The sequence below is a fragment of the Lactuca virosa genome, chromosome 9 (genome assembly GCF_052849685.1).
Source record: "Lactuca virosa cultivar CGN04683 chromosome 9, Lactuca_virosa_CGN04683_v6, whole genome shotgun sequence".
Lineage (NCBI taxonomy): Eukaryota > Viridiplantae > Streptophyta > Magnoliopsida > Asterales > Asteraceae > Lactuca > Lactuca virosa.
This window is the reverse complement of record NC_136434.1, coordinates 72,402,617-72,419,830: the sequence shown is the minus strand read 5'-3', so window position 1 is coordinate 72,419,830 and position 17,214 is coordinate 72,402,617. Positions and strand designations below refer to the sequence as shown.

General features: G+C 36.5%; 3 protein-coding genes and 1 pseudogene across 3 annotated transcripts; 3 read left to right on the top strand and 1 right to left on the bottom strand.

Moving 5' to 3' along the window:
• Nucleotides 1-2,008: 2,008 nt before the first annotated feature.
• On the top strand, nt 2,009-4,383 carry DPMS1 (Nucleotide-diphospho-sugar transferases superfamily protein). Its single transcript, XM_079074343.1, has 8 exons — nt 2,009-2,312; nt 2,999-3,098; nt 3,179-3,212; nt 3,293-3,369; nt 3,475-3,500; nt 3,581-3,745; nt 3,843-3,957; nt 4,037-4,383. The coding sequence occupies exons 1-8, from the start codon at nt 2,209-2,211 to the stop codon at nt 4,139-4,141; spliced, it is 726 nt and encodes a 241-aa protein (XP_078930469.1). The 5' UTR covers nt 2,009-2,208; the 3' UTR covers nt 4,142-4,383.
• Nucleotides 4,384-7,057: 2,674 nt separating this feature from the next.
• On the top strand, nt 7,058-8,570 carry LOC145140975 (epi-neemfruitin B 7-O-acetyltransferse L7AT-like). Its single transcript, XM_079074342.1, has one exon. The coding sequence runs from the start codon at nt 7,084-7,086 to the stop codon at nt 8,410-8,412; it is 1,329 nt and encodes a 442-aa protein (XP_078930468.1). The 5' UTR covers nt 7,058-7,083; the 3' UTR covers nt 8,413-8,570.
• Nucleotides 8,571-9,160: 590 nt separating this feature from the next.
• LOC145137780 (epi-neemfruitin B 7-O-acetyltransferse L7AT pseudogene) lies at nt 9,161-10,631 on the top strand (annotated as a pseudogene).
• A 48-nt stretch (nt 10,632-10,679) lies between these two features.
• On the bottom strand, nt 10,680-13,488 carry LOC145137779 (uncharacterized). Its single transcript, XM_079071918.1, has 5 exons — nt 11,649-13,488; nt 11,419-11,571; nt 11,270-11,341; nt 10,999-11,193; nt 10,680-10,911 (listed from the first exon to the last, which is right to left on the bottom strand). Exons 1-4 carry the CDS (start codon nt 13,401-13,403, stop codon nt 11,083-11,085), a joined length of 2,091 nt encoding a protein of 696 aa, XP_078928044.1. The 5' UTR covers nt 13,404-13,488; the 3' UTR covers nt 10,680-10,911; nt 10,999-11,082.
• Nucleotides 13,489-17,214: the final 3,726 nt, after the last annotated feature.

Here is a 17,214-nt window from a genome sequence, read left to right as displayed (position 1 = left end):
TTCACCTTTTTCGTATGTATAAAAACGTAATTTTTTTTGTTTGTTTCATTTTTTACACTTTTCGTTGAAGAACTCTCTCTCTGGTAGCACTATGGACAATTTGACAAAACAAATATTAATTCATTTTATTAAAAAGATTTTAAACAAAATTTTCAAAGAAATTACAACAAAAGTGATAATTTTTGGCAATAATTTATATATAATATGGTTGTTTCATAGTCAAATCCTATTAATTTCAGAGTTAAAAATTAAAAAAAAAAAAGAACGAAATCGTAGATGAACTGAGAGGAAATCGCAGATGAACTTAGTTCATCTGCGATTTTAGTCACTTGTACCCCCTATTTATACCATAAAAAAATAATAAATAAAAATAAAAAAATCATCTGCGAACGTACAAGTCGCTAAAGCACGAATGTGCTTTAGCGACTTGTACGTTCGCAGATGGCTTAGTAAAATCGTAGATGGGCTTAGGGCCTGTTTGTTTGCATCTTAATACCTCTTAATAAGGGGTAGGTCTGAATCTTTAAGATTCAGGCCGTTTGTTTAGCTCTTAAATTTTGGTTTGAATATGAATTTTAGCACTTACCGAATCAGATTTGAAACTCCATTTGAAAAAATAAAAGACGCGTTATGCCCTTAACCCCAAAACACGTTCTCTCTTTCTCGCCCCCTTCTCCTCCTTCTCACCCGCTTCTTCTCCTTCACCGATCTCCAATAATCGTCCGCTTCCTCCGATCTACAACACCGCCTCCGACATCGTCGCCGTCTCCGACATCGTCGCTGGCAGCCAAGCCCTTCGGCTCCCTCATCGACGCCGATTCTCTTCCACCCCTTTCTCCTCCTCCTCTGATTCTGTCTGCATCCATTCGGTCGGCAACGTCGCCGCCGCCGCCCCTGCCGACTTCGCATCCGCCTCCGATTGCTTCACAAGTGCCGCCTTCACCTCCGGTATCTTCTGCAGGTAACATTTTCTTTTTCTCTTGTTATGTAATTCGAGTTTAATGCTTAAAAATCTAGTGTGTTTCCCTGTAATTCGAATGTGTTTCTGTTAAGTGGAGTTTATTTACGATTTAATTACAAGTAAAAGGTGGTCTAAATGAAGACTGTAAATAGAATCTTTATGATATCTATTGGTTTCATTCCTGTGGCCTATGTAAACTGAAATATGTAGGTTTCATTCCTTAATTGAATCCCTGTGGCCTATGTAAACTGAAATATGCAGGTTTCATTCCTTAATTGTGAAAACCAACAAGGTTCAAATTAATGGATAATATGTAAACTCCAAAAACAAATATTGAAATTCCTCTCAATCATCAATTCTTTCTTTCAAGTTTTGAATAACAAACAACATATTGCTAGCACTGGTTATGGTCATCTGCATCCTTAAGAGGAATTGATCATATTCAAAAATACAATATCTTAATAGAATTTGATCATATTCAAATATAAAAATACTTCATAAGCCTCATAGATTGCGCTGCTTGTTTATGTAGATAGAAAGAAAGAAAGATCCATGATAGTGTTATGTTTGATTTGGATTTATGTTTAATCTGGATTTTATATGGTGTTTGTAAATTTTTTATAATTATTCAATAAGTTGATTCAGTTATTTTATAAAAAAAACGTTAAATTTAGCAAAAATAACATAGAAGGGTAAAATGGTAATTTTTATAATTCAACACTGCAATTCAGAGGTTCCAACCAAACAGCATTTGAAAATTCAGATCTTAAAAATTCAGACCCTCTTAGAAATTCAGACCTCTTAAAAATTCAGCTCTTATAAAATCAGATCCTGCCAAACAGCCCCTTAATCCCTCTGCAATTTTGATGGCTATTTTTGTAATTTGAATTTTTTTTTGGTTATTTTTACAAAGTAATTAACTATTTTGGTTATATTTGTAATTTTCACTTAAAAAAAAATACTAACATACAGTAGTTTTTTTATGGAATTTGATATTTAAAAAATAAAATTTTAATCGTCCATTTCTACAACTTGATTTGGTTTTTCAACTTCATTGGGGTTTTCGGGGTTTTTTCTATACCCTATTGACAGGACGTCAAAACCGACGGCAACTGCTAACACCAAACGGGTCTTGTCGGGTTACGCTTCGGGTCTTCCTGATTATCATTAGCAAGCAAACCTCTTTCCGTATTTCAAACTGCAAATCCAGAATTGGAGATTTAGGGCTTTTGAATTTTGATCTGAAAATGTCGCAACCGCGGAATACGAACTTGTATAGTATAATAGTGCCAACTTACAACGAACGACTCAATATCGCTCTCATCGTCTACCTCGTCTTCAAGCATATCCCGTAAGTTACATCCCTCTCTATATGTATCATGTTTTGATCTGTGTGATGGATTGATTTGGGATTCTGCAAGTTAACTGCAAATCCATGGCTTGGAAAATTGGGGGAACATCTGCATAGAAAATTTCGAACTAAATTAACCTAGATTTTAATTCTAAACCTTAGAGATCATTCCTTTGAACTCTACATAAATACTATTTCGTTGCTTGCTAAACTTAAATTGGGATGCTTGTCTAATTTTCTGTAAGATCTATGTATGTAGTTTCCACATGCCATATGAACGCGATTCTACCAATTTATTCATTTCTTGATCAAAAGCATACCAAAACAAGCAATACACTAGATTAATTTCAGTAATTTCTCAAAATCACAACTTTTCAACAAGGGAAACATTAACTCAACTTTGGAGAAATACTAGCAATGACTTTAGCTTCCTTACCAGTTACCAATGTTTTCTCCTTGTCTTTTTTTTATGGAAACTGAATTCCAGTTTGCATGAATGCCTGCTTAGTGCTTAAGAGATCTTTCCTTCAGTTTTGTAGCTATCTTCTATTAAACTCTCCTCAAAATTAAGTGTCTGCTACATGGCCATTATCATTAGCTCAAACTGTGAATTTTGTTAACAGATTTTACACCCAATCCTCACTTCATTGTTGTTTTCAAATCATGACATATTGTTATACTTTCAGGGACATTAACTTTGAATTAATCATTGTGGATGATGGTAGTCCTGATGGAACTCAAGATATTGTCAAGCAACTACAGCAAGTCTATGGTGAAGATCGCATTGTATGTACACTACTTTTTTTATTTTTTTATCTCTCATTTACATGCTAATAAGTCCTAATTTTGTTATCTTCTCAATGCAGCTATTAAGATCTAGGCCCAGAAAGCTCGGATTAGGTATCTCCTTATTTGTTTAAGTAAAACTTCAGATTATAAATTTATAAGCATGAATTAACCTAATTTTCTTTGTTAACCAGGGACTGCTTACATTCATGGTCTGAAACATGCTTCTGGGAATTTTGTCATAATAATGGATGCTGATCTGTCACACCATGTAAGTAATTTGTTTAAGCCTTAAAGTCATTATAGTAAATTCCACTTTCTGCCCACTAATCAATCTGTTTTGTGGTTTCTTTCTTATGTAAATCTATCTACACAGCCAAAGTATCTTCCACAGTTTATAAAGTAAGAAACTTTCACAAATCTTGATGTTGAAATTCGTTTCCATTTCCTAAAATTTACAACAAGGGGCATAATAAATTCAGGAAACAAATGGAGACAGGGGCGAGTATTGTTACTGGGACCCGCTATGTGACAGGTGGCGGTGTGCATGGTTGGACACTTATGCGCAAATTGACAAGTAGAGGGGCGAATGTTCTTGCACATACGCTTCTTTGGCCTGGTGTATCTGACTTGACAGGGTCGTTTCGGTAAATAATCTTGAAACATCAAATTTATCTACTTTTACAGTTTTTACCATTTAACATTTTAAATTATATATATATATTTTTTACTTGTATGGTGTAGTCTTTATAAAAAATCTGTGCTTGAAGACATTATAAGCTCTTGTGTGAGCAAAGGGTATGTTTTCCAAATGGAGATGATTGTTCGAGCATCAAGAAAAGGATACCATATTGAAGAGGTTCTTTTTCTTTATTTCTTTTTTCCTTATTAAAGTTGGATAGGAATTTACTAATTTGGATCCTGTTTGGATGTTTTAGGTTCCGATTACTTTTGTTGACAGAGTTTATGGAAGTTCAAAGCTTGGTGGATCAGAAATAGTGGAGTACTTGAAGGGTCTTGTGTATCTTCTGTTTACAACATAAAGAAAGTAGGCTTAATACTATATTCTATATGATTGATAATCACACAGGAATTGCTTCTTGATTCTTATATCTAGTTGACAAGTACATTTGACTCATATCCCTTGCTTTCCTTAACCAATTGAATACCCATTTTGTAGCATTTTTATGAGAGAAATTTCCATATACTACTTGATTTTGATTTTGGGTTATTTTACTGTGAAACACATTTGTTTTAAAGATCTTTTGAAAGTTCATGGTGCTAATTACTCCTGATTTAGTCGGCTATATTTGATTTTACGTTTTTTGGTGAAATATATTAAACATGTGGTGTCCACATGGCAACTAATTATGTGGACAAGTCATTTATTACATCCCAAATTAAATTAAGGATTTAAGGTTCATTTGGTGAGCCTCAGCCCTCCATTACGCCACATTATTCCCAATCTTTCTTAATTGCAATCGATCATGGCAGAAGAGGCAATTTCGATCATGGATGTTCGCTATATTGACATGTTCACAACTACCCCATTGATGTATTTTGACCCAACCAGAGCATTTGTACAAGATATTGATGTGAACAAGATGAACTTCTTTGATTTCATCATATTTCTTGTCTCTGATTTCATCATATTTCTTGAAATAATTATCAACTGCTTTTGCAAAAATGTGTATTACTGTGTGTCTTAAGTAAGTTTGGCTGAGCGGTTTCATGTCATACATAATGAGTACAACTTTAATAAGTTTCTTTGAAGTTGCTAATGAAAATAAGAGGTTGAATGTGTATGTGGACCACCTACATAAACCTTTGTTTGATTGGATTCAGGAGGAAGAACCAGACCCTAAAGATGATACGATTTCTATAGAAGATGTTGACTCTATTTTAGCAGATTGTGTGAAAGGTGAACATGAAAATGATGTGAAAGTTATATCTGTGTGTATGTGTGCGTGTATTTTATTAGGTTTTAAATTTATCAAATCCTAATTTATTGCACCTAAACTAATACACATTATAGACAACGAACATTATTGTATAGCAGTATAGTTTTATAAACAAGGGTGTCAACCTCAAGATATGAATTATTTATTTATTTATTTATTATTATAGGTCATTTTAAATCTACAAAAGCAAATGAAAAATGGGTTATAATAATAAAACTCAATCAATAACTAAACCAAGAGATAAACTGATCGTAAATAAATAACTTCATGGACTTTGACTTAGACTCGATTATACCTCAAAATCATGATTAAATATTAAAGTGCAACGGTTATTTATTCATTATTCATCAATTTCTATTGTAATTAGTTATCTTGGTTGGATTAACACATTGATCATGCAATTAATCATCCAAACAATTATAATTATATTATGAATTGTGAGAGGTTTGATCGGAGATTTAACTTCAATAGTCATGAAAGTTAATAAATAGAATAAGTTGGCCAACAAACGCTCTCTTACACAATGAAATTACAATTATATCACCTAATCTAGGTTTTGGTCAGAACACTAGTCATAATTACTTTATGATCATAAAATAACTATGATTCAAGTTAATAATACCATATTAGTTGTCTAAATTCTACTAACTCAAGAATAGGTAATAAAAATATTGGTTTATCCTTTTATGTAATTATAGGACTTATTTTTTCCTTTTAGAAATGACTTTGTTTAAAGTAAATATTTTGGGCATATAAGACTCTTTGTTTGAGTTGGGTTAATAAATCCAAGTGCTTTATGTATTTTGATTGTTTTCTTGGAGAATTGATTCGAGTAAGTTGAATTATCATCATTTGTTTTAACGAATTGACCATCTGATAACTCATTAGAAAAATCTATTGTCTAATTTATTTTGATGTGTGTTCAGATTGAAAACTCTTTCAATATTTGATCGAATGTATGGTGAGTTTGAACCCTGTGGTATTTTATTGTTTACAACTCACTAGTTTTCAATCTTAATTAAGTTTACTTTATTGGGACAAAATTATTTTTCCGCAAACATAAACTTTGAACTTTTAGGAACTACAAATGTTTTTCTTAAGTATGTTTTCAAATTAGCCCTATCGAGAGATGTTACACGAGTTATCCTCACTATTTTGTTGACTTGTTGCGTCTAATCTCTAACATACATTACCAATACATTCATTGACTAAAACTAATTAAACGTACCATGTAATTATCAATCGAGAGAATCATTTACAAGAAGATAAAATATGTGTTAACTCGTATGCATTTTTTATTATATAATTATGATAAGATAGGCATAAAGATGACCATTGATTATTACGCCACATATATAAAATTAACGAGCTTATGCAGCCAAAAGTTGAACCACTGAATGAAACAAGGGAGGAGGCTGTCACGCAACCTTCCAACGGAACATCCAATGTGTTGCATAAAGATTTTCTTGTTTGAGTGTTTCCAAATTCCCATAAAAACAAGATTCGCGGATGTAGCGATCCAAGCGGCAGTCTAGACAATAAAGGTGGCTGTTGGCATCTATCTAATCATCAACAAAAATGATACTCAAAACGATAGCGACTGTTGATATTTTTTCATATAAACTTTGGCCCATATATGCATGGTGCTCGTAGTGGTGGCGCATCGGCTGTGCTGCTGTCATGGTGTTTGAGCAGCATGCTAGTGGTATACGCCATCAATCGCATGCTTCTTGCATTTGCCACCACCACGTTCGTCGTAACAGTTGAATAATCATTATAATTTATAAATCAGTACTTAATTGCCATTGATGCTGACAACAGAAGAAGTTTGTAATAAACTAATTCGTCAAAGACTTAATTTTTAAATCTAGTGATTAATTAAGAAACAGACATTTCAGCCGGCCCCAATGGACGTTTCGCTTGATCTATCTTCACTTATTTAACAACTCTTCACTTAATCACTCCTCTTTATAAAAATCCAATTTGGTGTCAGTGTGTTCTATAATTCTACCAAGCCAAAAAGAATGACGAGAGTCGAGATCATTTCTAGAGAGAACATAAAACCATCTTCCCCAACACCACTACACCTGAAATCATACAATCTTTCCATCTTAGATCAGCTCATTCCTGCCCCTTATGCACCCATCATACTATACTATCCAAATCAAGATCAAGCCAGTGATCTTGAAGTCCAAGAACGATTGAAATCTTTAAAGATTTCATTATCCAAAACATTAACACGCTTCTATCCTTTAGCGGGGACTATAAAGGACGACCTTTCTATTGATTGTACAGACGTTGGTGCTTACTTTGCAGTGGCTCATGTTGATGCTTATCTTGATGAGTTCCTGAATCATCCAGATTTCGATCTGATCAACCGGTTTCTTCCATGTGAACCTAGTTTCAATGGGAGTAACGAAGGAAGTCATGTGAGTAACATTCAAGTTAACATTTTTGAATGTGGTGGGATCGCTATCAGTTTGTGTATTTCACACAAGATTCTTGATGGTGCTGCGTTGAATACTTTCCTAAGAGGGTGGGCCGGGACTTGTTGTGGGTCGAAAGAAGTTGTGTACCCAAACATGAACACGAGCTCTTTGTTTCCCGCAAAAGATTTATGGCTCAAAGATTCATCAATGGTGATGTGGGGTTCATTGTTCAAGATGGGTAAATGTAGCACAAAAAGATTCGTTTTCAGTTCATCAAAACTTGATGCTCTCAAGGCGGAGGCAGTGGGAAACAGGGTGAAACATGCTACACGTGTTGAGGTGGTGTCAGCTTTGCTATGGAAGTGTATGATAGCTGCATCTGAAGAAAAGGCCGGCTTTTGGAAGCCATCTTTGTTAAGCCATGTTGTGAACCTTCGCAAAAGGATATTATCATCACTTTCATTAGAAAATTCCATCGGGAACTTGATTTGGATAGCGGATGCGGAATGTAAAACCGAGTCTGAAATCGGATTAGGAAATCTGGTTGGAAAAGTACGTGATGGGGTGTCGAGAATTGATGGTGAGTTTGTGAAGAACATGCAAGGTGACAAAGGTATAGAAGTGATGGAAGATTCATTGAAAAGGTTGAAAGATTGTGGGGATTATGTTGGGTTTACGAGTTGGTGTAAGATGGGGTTTTATCAAGTGGATTTTGGTTGGGGAAAGCCGATGTGGGTGTGTGGGAGTGTTTCTGATGGTAGTCCGGTTTTTATGAATTTTATTGTTTTGATGGACACGAGATGTGGTGAAGGGATAGAAGCTTGGGTGAGTATGGATGAACAAGAAATGCATATTTTAAAACAAAACTCCGAGCTCTTGGAGTTTGCATCACTTGATCCGAGTCCTCTAGACATGAACAAGTGATCAAAGCTGCTATATATGAACCACCGAGCGATTTAGTTGTGGGTCTGCAGGGTCCATATAAACTAGTCATATTTTCTACTTTTTTGTGTTTAGATGCATCGATAGATGTTTTCTAAGTCTTGATCACTTGTAAATAGGTAATTTTCTAACCTTTTAGTTTCGAATTTTGTAAGTTGGCTAAATCTCTAAAATGTCCAACCATTGCTTTGAATACAATGATGCAATGAAAATATCGATAAATATATGTTATTAATAATAAATATATCATTATCATTTAACATGGATAGAACGTTTATGAGATCTTTAAGTAAAGGTGCTGAAAGTTGGAGGACTGGGTTTGGCAAGTTAGAAAGCTGAGGACTTGAAGTAAAGCTACAAAAATGGAGGGCTAGCAGTGGAAGCCTGTCAAAGTTGGAAAAGTAGAGTGTTACCTGATCCGGATTAAGTATAAACAAAGTAGAGTATTGACATTTATGTCTCTCATTATGGTCAAGGACTAGATATTTTGTTGAGCATTTGAGAGAATTCGTCTTCCATTAAAGATACCCACCTAAGTTTTTTTCTTTGTAATCTTATAGTTCTAGTCTTGTAATCAATAAGGTTCACTTCTGTGTATTTGTTTGGTGATAAAAGTTCGGTCGTGTTCTTTGTATACAAAATAAAAGTGTTCTACAAGTTTTTTTGTTAATCAAAACTATTTTGATTAAATTTGTTGAAGGCTTACGTTTCTAAACACTACAAAGCCAATATGACAAGGGTCGAGATCATTCTGAGAGAGCATATAAAACCATCTTCCCCAACACCACCACACCTTAAATCATTCAATCTTTCCATCTTGGATCAACTCATTCCTGCCCCTTACGCACCCCTCATACTATACTCTACCCAAATGATCAAGATCACACCAGTGATCTTGAAGTCCAAGAAAAGTTGAAATCTTTAAAGAATTCGCTATCCAATACATTAACACGATTCTACCCTTTAGCTGGGACAATAAAGGATGACCTTTCTATCGATTGCACAGACATTGGTGCTTACTTTGCAGTGGCTCGTGTGGATGCTTCTCTCGAAGAGTTCTTGAAACATCCTGATTTCGATCTGATCAATCGGTTTCTTCCATGTGAGCCTAGTTTCAATGGGAGCAATGAAGGAAGTCATGTGAGTAACATTCAAGTTAACATTTTTGAGTGTGGTGGAATCGCTATTGGTTTGTGTATTTCACACAAGATTCTTGATGGTGCTGCCTTGAGTACTTTCCTAAGAGGGTGGGCCGGGACTTGTTGTGGGTTGAAAGAAGTTGTGCAACCAAACATGAACACGAGCTCTTTATTTCCCGCAAAAGATTTATGGCTCAAAGATTCATCAATGGTGATGTGGAAATCGTTGTTCAAGATGGGTAAATGTAGTACGAAAAGATTCGTTTTCAGTTCATCAAAACTCGATGCTCTCAAGGAAAAGACAATGGCAAATGGGGTGAGAGTGAAAGATCCTACACGTGTTGAGGTCGTTTCGGGTTTGCTATGGAAATGTGTGATGGCTGCATCAGAAGAAAAGACCGGTTCTTGGAAACCATCTTTGTTAAGCCATGTCGTGAACCTTCGCAAAAGGGTATTATCGTCATTTCCATTAGAAAATTCCATCGGGAACTTGATTTGGATAGCGGATGCGGAATGTAAAACCGAGTCTGAAATCGAATTAGGAAACCTGGTTGGAAAAGTACACGATGGGGTGTCGAGAATCGATAGTGAGTTTGTGAAGGAACTACAAGGTGACAAAGGGAGAGAAATGATGGAAGATTGTTTAAAAAGGTTGAAAGATTGTGGGGATCATGTTGGGTTTACGAGTTGGTGTAAGATGGGGTTTTATGAGGTGGATTTTGGTTGGGGGAAGCCGATGTGGGTGTGTGGGAGTGTTTCTGATGGTAGTCCGGTTTTTATGAATCTTATCATTTTGATTGACACGAGATGTGGTGAAGGGATAGAAGCTTGGGTGTCTATGGATGAACATGAAATCAATATCTTGAAACATAATTTCGAGCTTTTGGAGTTTGCATCACTTGATCCGAGTCCTCTAGAGATGAACAACTGAAGCTAAACTCTATGTGTATGTCATCTTTATTTATATACCTATTATTCTTGTTTCGTGCTTCTCTTTAATTGGATGTGTTATTCTGTATTTTAGTTTTACCAATCCTCATTAAAATATGCTAATTAGAAAAAGTGTCTTTCTTTGTTTTTTGCTCATTCATTTAGTCAACACAATCAATATCGCCAATATCTTATAATCATTGTTAACTAGTAAAACGTTATATCTTGTAACTAGTGTACATTTACATGATTACACTAAAACCTTGGTATGTGCAAATATAACACAAAAGTACACAAACCTCGTATGCATCATGGTGTTCAATACAAAGTACCCAAATTTTTGTATAATTCACTCCTTCACATCATTTTAAACGACCCATGAGCTCACATCCTTAAAAGTCGATATATATACCTGTCCAACACAAAGTACGAAAATTTTAAACATGTAAAAAGCCGTGTTTTAATTTAATTTAACAAGCGAAGATTCTGTGAAACTAACCTCGTGTCACATGTGATTAAGTCTGAGGTTTTTCTGTTAGCTGACCTAGTACTTTTGACCCGTTTAAGGTTTCTACTATATGATTCAAGACTCAAGAGTCTTTCTCATGTACCTCAAAGCAGACCTTAGTGTAGCCCTAGCTTTCCCATCTGGAGTGCACCCATATGATACCATTTCCTCATATACACGTGGAACCTGAAAAAAAAAATTATGTCATACACTTTTTTTTAGTAAAATAACGTTTTTTTTAGCTACATTACAATTTACATACCTCACTAAATTTCTCCACGCGAATTAAAGCTTTCATTAGAGTAGTGTATGTGACAACATCCGGTTTCACACTCTGTAATTGGAAACAATAAAACGGTTATAAGTTTTAAAAAAACATATGATTCTTGGAGTTACAAATTTTTCACTTACATTTTCTTTCATGTATTGTAAAACTGCAAAGGCTTCAACATCTCTTCTATCTTCACCAAATGCATTGATTAATGCATTTAGAGCTAAATTACTCGGCTTCAAACCATCACTTGTCATGATCCTAAACGTATTAGCTGCTTGATTTGATAAACCCTGTTTCATAACATCAATTACATCAACTTAAAATTTTCAAGAAACTTGCTATTTAAGTGAGGAAGATGAGAGCATACCCTTTGTGCATAGGCATTAATCAAGGCGTTATACATGGTCAATGATGGCTTCAAACCAGCAGACTTCATCACCTCTAAGCACTCAATTGCATCTGTATATCTCCCTGATTTTCCATATACATCAATCAGTGTAGTATAAGTAACAACATTTGGCAACAAACCTTCACTCTGCATCTTTCCCAACAAGTGTTTAACATCAACCCATTTCTCCTGTTGCCCAAATGAATTGATCATTATGTTATAAGTGGTTGTACAAGGTAAACACCCTCTTTGCTGCATTTCATCGAACAGGTTCTCTGCTTTCTTGTGATCCCCTGATTTACAGTAACAATCTATGAGTGTGTTCATTGTTACAGTATCTGGCTCAATCCCATCAACTTTCATTCGTTCCACTGTTGCCATTACATGATCAAGGATATTGTATTTTCCAAATGTATCGATCATAACGTTATAGAATTGTCTATCTGGCTTTACTCCACATTTCTGCATCTCTTTTAATACTTTAAATGTTTTTTGCCACTCACCTCTGTCACGATAACTTGCTAAAATCCTACTGAAAACTAATGAGTTTGGCTTTACATTGTTGGATTCCATCTCTTTCAACACGATTCTTGCACTTTCCCATCTACCCACGTTCCCATATGCATCAATCAAAAGGCTATATGTATGATCATCAGGTGAAACCCCATTTTTCTCCATTTCACTTACTATTGACTCTGCATCTTTCAAGCTACCATTTTTAACATACCCTTTTAACACAGCATTGTAAGCTCTGGTTCTGGGTATCACTCCACCTTCTTTAATTTCTTCAAAAATGGCTTCCGCCTCCTCGGCTCTACCCAAATTCCCCAACTGCAAAATCAAAGAGACGACAGTGGAGGTTCTTGGGTTCATCCCTTTCCCTTGAATCACACCTAAGAAGTACATAGCTCTATCGACATCACCTGATTTAGCAAACCCTAAAACTATATCATTCAACAATTGCCCATCTAGCTCGATAGCATCTGATATCATTTCAGCGTACAATTTCTCCAACAACACTGAATCAATTTTATTACTACGAACTAAAGACTGAATAATTAAGCTGTAATTCACAAAATCTGATTGGTAACCTTCCCGCCGCATCCTGTTCATCAAATTGATGGCTTTCTCCAACTCATCGTTACGCGCGCATGCACCAATCAGTGCATTATACGTAATGGGAGTCATCGTTTGTTTCTGAGATAACAAAAAAGCTTCGTATAGCTTCTTGGAGCGTCCGAGGGCATGGATTAAAATTGAGTAGAGCAGTTCATATGAGAAACAGAGATTATGCTTCTGGAGCCAAGTAACGAGGGCGTATGCGATTTCGAAAGAGGATGTTGAAGAAGATGTCAGGAATTTGAGAAGGGAGTGCCATAGTGGACCTGGGACTACTCGGTATGACTCAGCGAGCCGTAGCTCGGTCTGGTCGAGTGACGTGGGTGAGTTGGAATCGGATGTTTCGGAGTCCGAATTGTAGGTGGAGAGGAACTGGAGGAGGGGAGAGAAGTCGTACCTGCGGTGGGGGTAGAGGGAAACGACGGCATCTTGTGTAATCGTGTCATCTTCGGATAAGAAGGGGGAAGAGGAAAAGGAGGGTGATGCACGGAGATGTGAGTGGCTTATGTGAAAGGTAGAGGAGGAGAGCGATTGTGGCAGTGGTTGGTAGAGGTTCCGGTGGCGGAGGAAGCGGTTGGTGGTGGATAAGGGTGGAGGGAGGAGGAGAGCGTTCATTTTGCGCAGGTTCTTGAGAACTGTTGGGTGGTGGGAAAAACAGGATGGGCATTATAAAGCAGAGGGCACCAGAATGATTATGTAATTTCACACCCTTCAATACATGAGGTACATGGGGAATTTATACAAGTAGAGTACAGCTGAAACCTACATATACGGATACACTACTAAGGTAACTTGACTAGACTAGGTCTACAATTGAAAACATGAATACACATGTGATAAATGATTTTTGACCGTTATTACCCCCGGCAAGCTCATGTGAGGGACGAACTTGGAGCTTGGTACATAATGAACGGAACTGGTCTTTGTGAAGAGTTTTGGTAAATATATCTGCATGTTGGTCAACTGATAAGACATGACTAATGTGGAGTTCTTTTGCTTCAACCTGTTCTTTGACAAAATGAAAGTCAAGGGCAATATGCTTGGATCTGGTGCGAATAATTGGATTTTAAGTCATGAAGATCGTGCCAACATTGTCACATAGGATTAGAGGAGCACAAGTAATTGGCGCATGAAGTTCAAAGAGTAGTTGCTTGAGCCAAATTAATTCAGCAGCTGTGTATGCCAATGCTCTGTATTCAGCCTCAGTACTTGAGCGAGCAACTACCTTTTGTTTGCGGGATGTCCAACTTATGAGATTGATATATAGCAAATCCATATTGTGATCGACTATCATCAGCATCAGATATCCATCCAGTATCAGAAAAAGCTAGAAGAGAAGTCTTGGTAGTTGGAGAGAAGTGTAAGCAATGAGTGATAGTGCCTTGTAGATAACGCAAGATCCTTTTTACTGCTTGCCAATGAAGGGTAGTGGGGGCATGCATATATTGGCAAACCCGATTGACCGCAAAAGTAATGTCTGGACGAGTGATGGTGGCGTATTGAAGCGAGCCAACAACCTGTCTGTAAAGTTTTGGATCAGCAAATGGGTCACCATAACGAGTAAGTTTGGAATTTGCATCAGCGGGAGTGGAGATGGGAGTGGCAGAGGACATGTGACTCCGATCAAGAATATCACGAAGATATCCTTCTTGACTGAGTGTAAGGCCAGATGTAGTGCGGGTGATTGTAATCCCCAAGAAATAATGAAGATCTCCCAAATCTTTGAGTGCAAATGTAGAATGTAGTTGCTGAATGAATCGCTGTATGAGATGCACATCTGTTCCTGTGATGATGAGGTCGTCAACATACACAAGTATGTAAATGACAACCAATCATGATTTGTGCACGAAGAGGGAGGTGTCTGAGTGGCACGTGCGAAAGCCATGCTCGGTTAGATACGACTTGAGTTTGGTAAACCAGGATCTTGGCGCTTGTTTAAGGCCATAAAGAGCTTTAGTGAGGGGGCATACATGTGTTGGTTTTGTATGATCTTCAAAGCCTCTTGGTTGTCGCATGTAAACAACTTCATGTAAATCACCATTGAGAAACACATTATTGATATCCAGTTGACGAATACACCAGCCCTTAGAAATAGCAAGAGATAAAACCAAACGAATGGTTGTAGGTTTGATAACCGGACTGAAGGTATCAAAGTAATCAACACCCGCTTCTTGACTAAACCCTTGAGCAACCAATCGGGCCTTGTATCTTTCAATTGTGCCATCCCAGTGTTTCTTTATCCTGTAAAGCCATTTGCAACCTACAATATTGACATTAGGAGGACATGGGACAAGGTACCATGTCTTATTTCTCATTAGGGCATCATATTCAATTTGCATAGCCTCTTGCCAACATTTGTGTTTTATGGCTTGACTAAAGTTATGGGGTTCGTGAATCAAGGTTGTGGAGACAGAAGTGAAAGCCTTAGGTTTTAACGAATTTGTTTGAGCTCTTGTAACCATGTGATGTTGATTGTTTTCGGCTTGGCGAAAATGGGAAGGGATAGAAGAAGATTGACGAGCACGAGAGCTTATTGTTGAGTGTCGATAACTAGGGCCTGTAGAGGGGGATGATGGAGCCGGAGATGGAGGGGACGAATTAGGGAGAGAAATAGTTGATAGGTTTTATACAAACAATCCTATGTGTGCATGCAACCCTAATTGGATCTATGTTTTCACTATAAGACATACAACTATATGAACACAAAATAAACCCTAGCATGCTTCTATAATTTTCGAAAATCATATAGAAGTGTAGAAGACATACCTTTGTTGTTATATTGCAATAACAACTAGTTTCCTTGATCTCTTGAACTTTTGAAAGCAAGCACCACAATTGTAGTGCCTCTAATGGCTCACAAACACCTTGAAGCAAGAAGGCAATTAAGAGAGAGAGGGGAAGGATGTTAATTTCGGCCCTAGGGTTTCCCTTGGAATCAAGTGGCCTAAAATTGAAGCATAGGGCATCTATTTATACTGTAGGGTGCTAGGGTTTCAGTCTAAACCCTAATGGATAGCTTAGCCACCAAGCAGCCCAAGGAACCTTCTGGAATGAGGCCCTTGGACGAAAATATGATGATCCCTCATCATAATTTCGTTCCCCCTTAGTCCATAAGGTTTCCCAGCCCAAAACTCAACTATCACACATTTGACAGTTTATACCCCTTTATTTAATTAATCTCTTTTAGTCACCAAATTAATTCCTAATTAATTTATGACTAATACTAATTAAATAAATATGATTTCTCCTTTAATATATTATTCTTATAATATATTAATAAACCATAATATCTTCTCTCTCATATCAAATTACCTTGTCAAGTTGCTTTGGTGAAGGCAACCCAAAAGGACCATGCACACTCGGGTCAAGTACATACCAAATATAGTTACGGACTTAGACACTAATCCAACAGTCTCCCACTTGGATAAGTCTAGTAACCACATCTCACATATGACTTCCGTATCCGATTAGCAATCGTAGCTTTCAATAATCGCTGTCAACTCTGACCAATAATCTGTCCTTCAGATAAGGGATCGTATAATCCTCTGTTCTAGATATCATGCTAATAATACTTATTGTTTAGCATTTTATTTCTTGATCTCTAATTTGTTCGACATAGAACTCAGTTGAACACATCAACTTCATCCTGACCGGGCCCGGCACATAAGTCAAACCAAATCATCAAGTGGCCAAGATATCGCTTTTATTCTCATAGAATAAAAGGAACAGAAAAACGTCGACTAATATGCCTTTATCATTTACTAGTTAAACCACACACAATAATGCGTTTTATAACATCAAGTTACTGATGCGTTTTCGCATTATCAATGTATAATCAACCAGCAAACAATAACCATATCTCTAGGTTTAAAGATTATATGATATTATCATCTTGCGATCACTTGTGATAACATTCATGAAGTGATACCAGCAAGTGTGGGTCTATTCCAATGCTCAATACAAATTTCATAAGCACTCATAAACTTTGCAGCAAACCTTTGCTATGTCTAAAACTTTTCAGACAATCTACAAACAAATTTATGACAATCTTCCTTCATATCTACTTCCAACATATGAACGATTGTGGACTGTTCGAATAATCTTATTATTCAGGAAGTCAAAACATGCAAAATTGAAACAATAGATAAATAATCAACACAAGATAGAAGCTTTCTTATAAATAACACACCTTTATTTAATCATCAAATGTTGAATACATGATCATCCATTACAAGTTTCCTACCTATCTAATCTAAACTAATATCGTCCTTCAGCCCTACGCTCCTAGCGTGCTGCAAATGTTTAACCCTACTCAGTCCCTTCGTGAGGGGATCTGCTGGGTTATCTTCTGACGATACCCTCTTCACAACGAGGAGTCCCTCTTCTACCCGATGTCTAATAAAATGGTATTTCCTGTCGATATGTC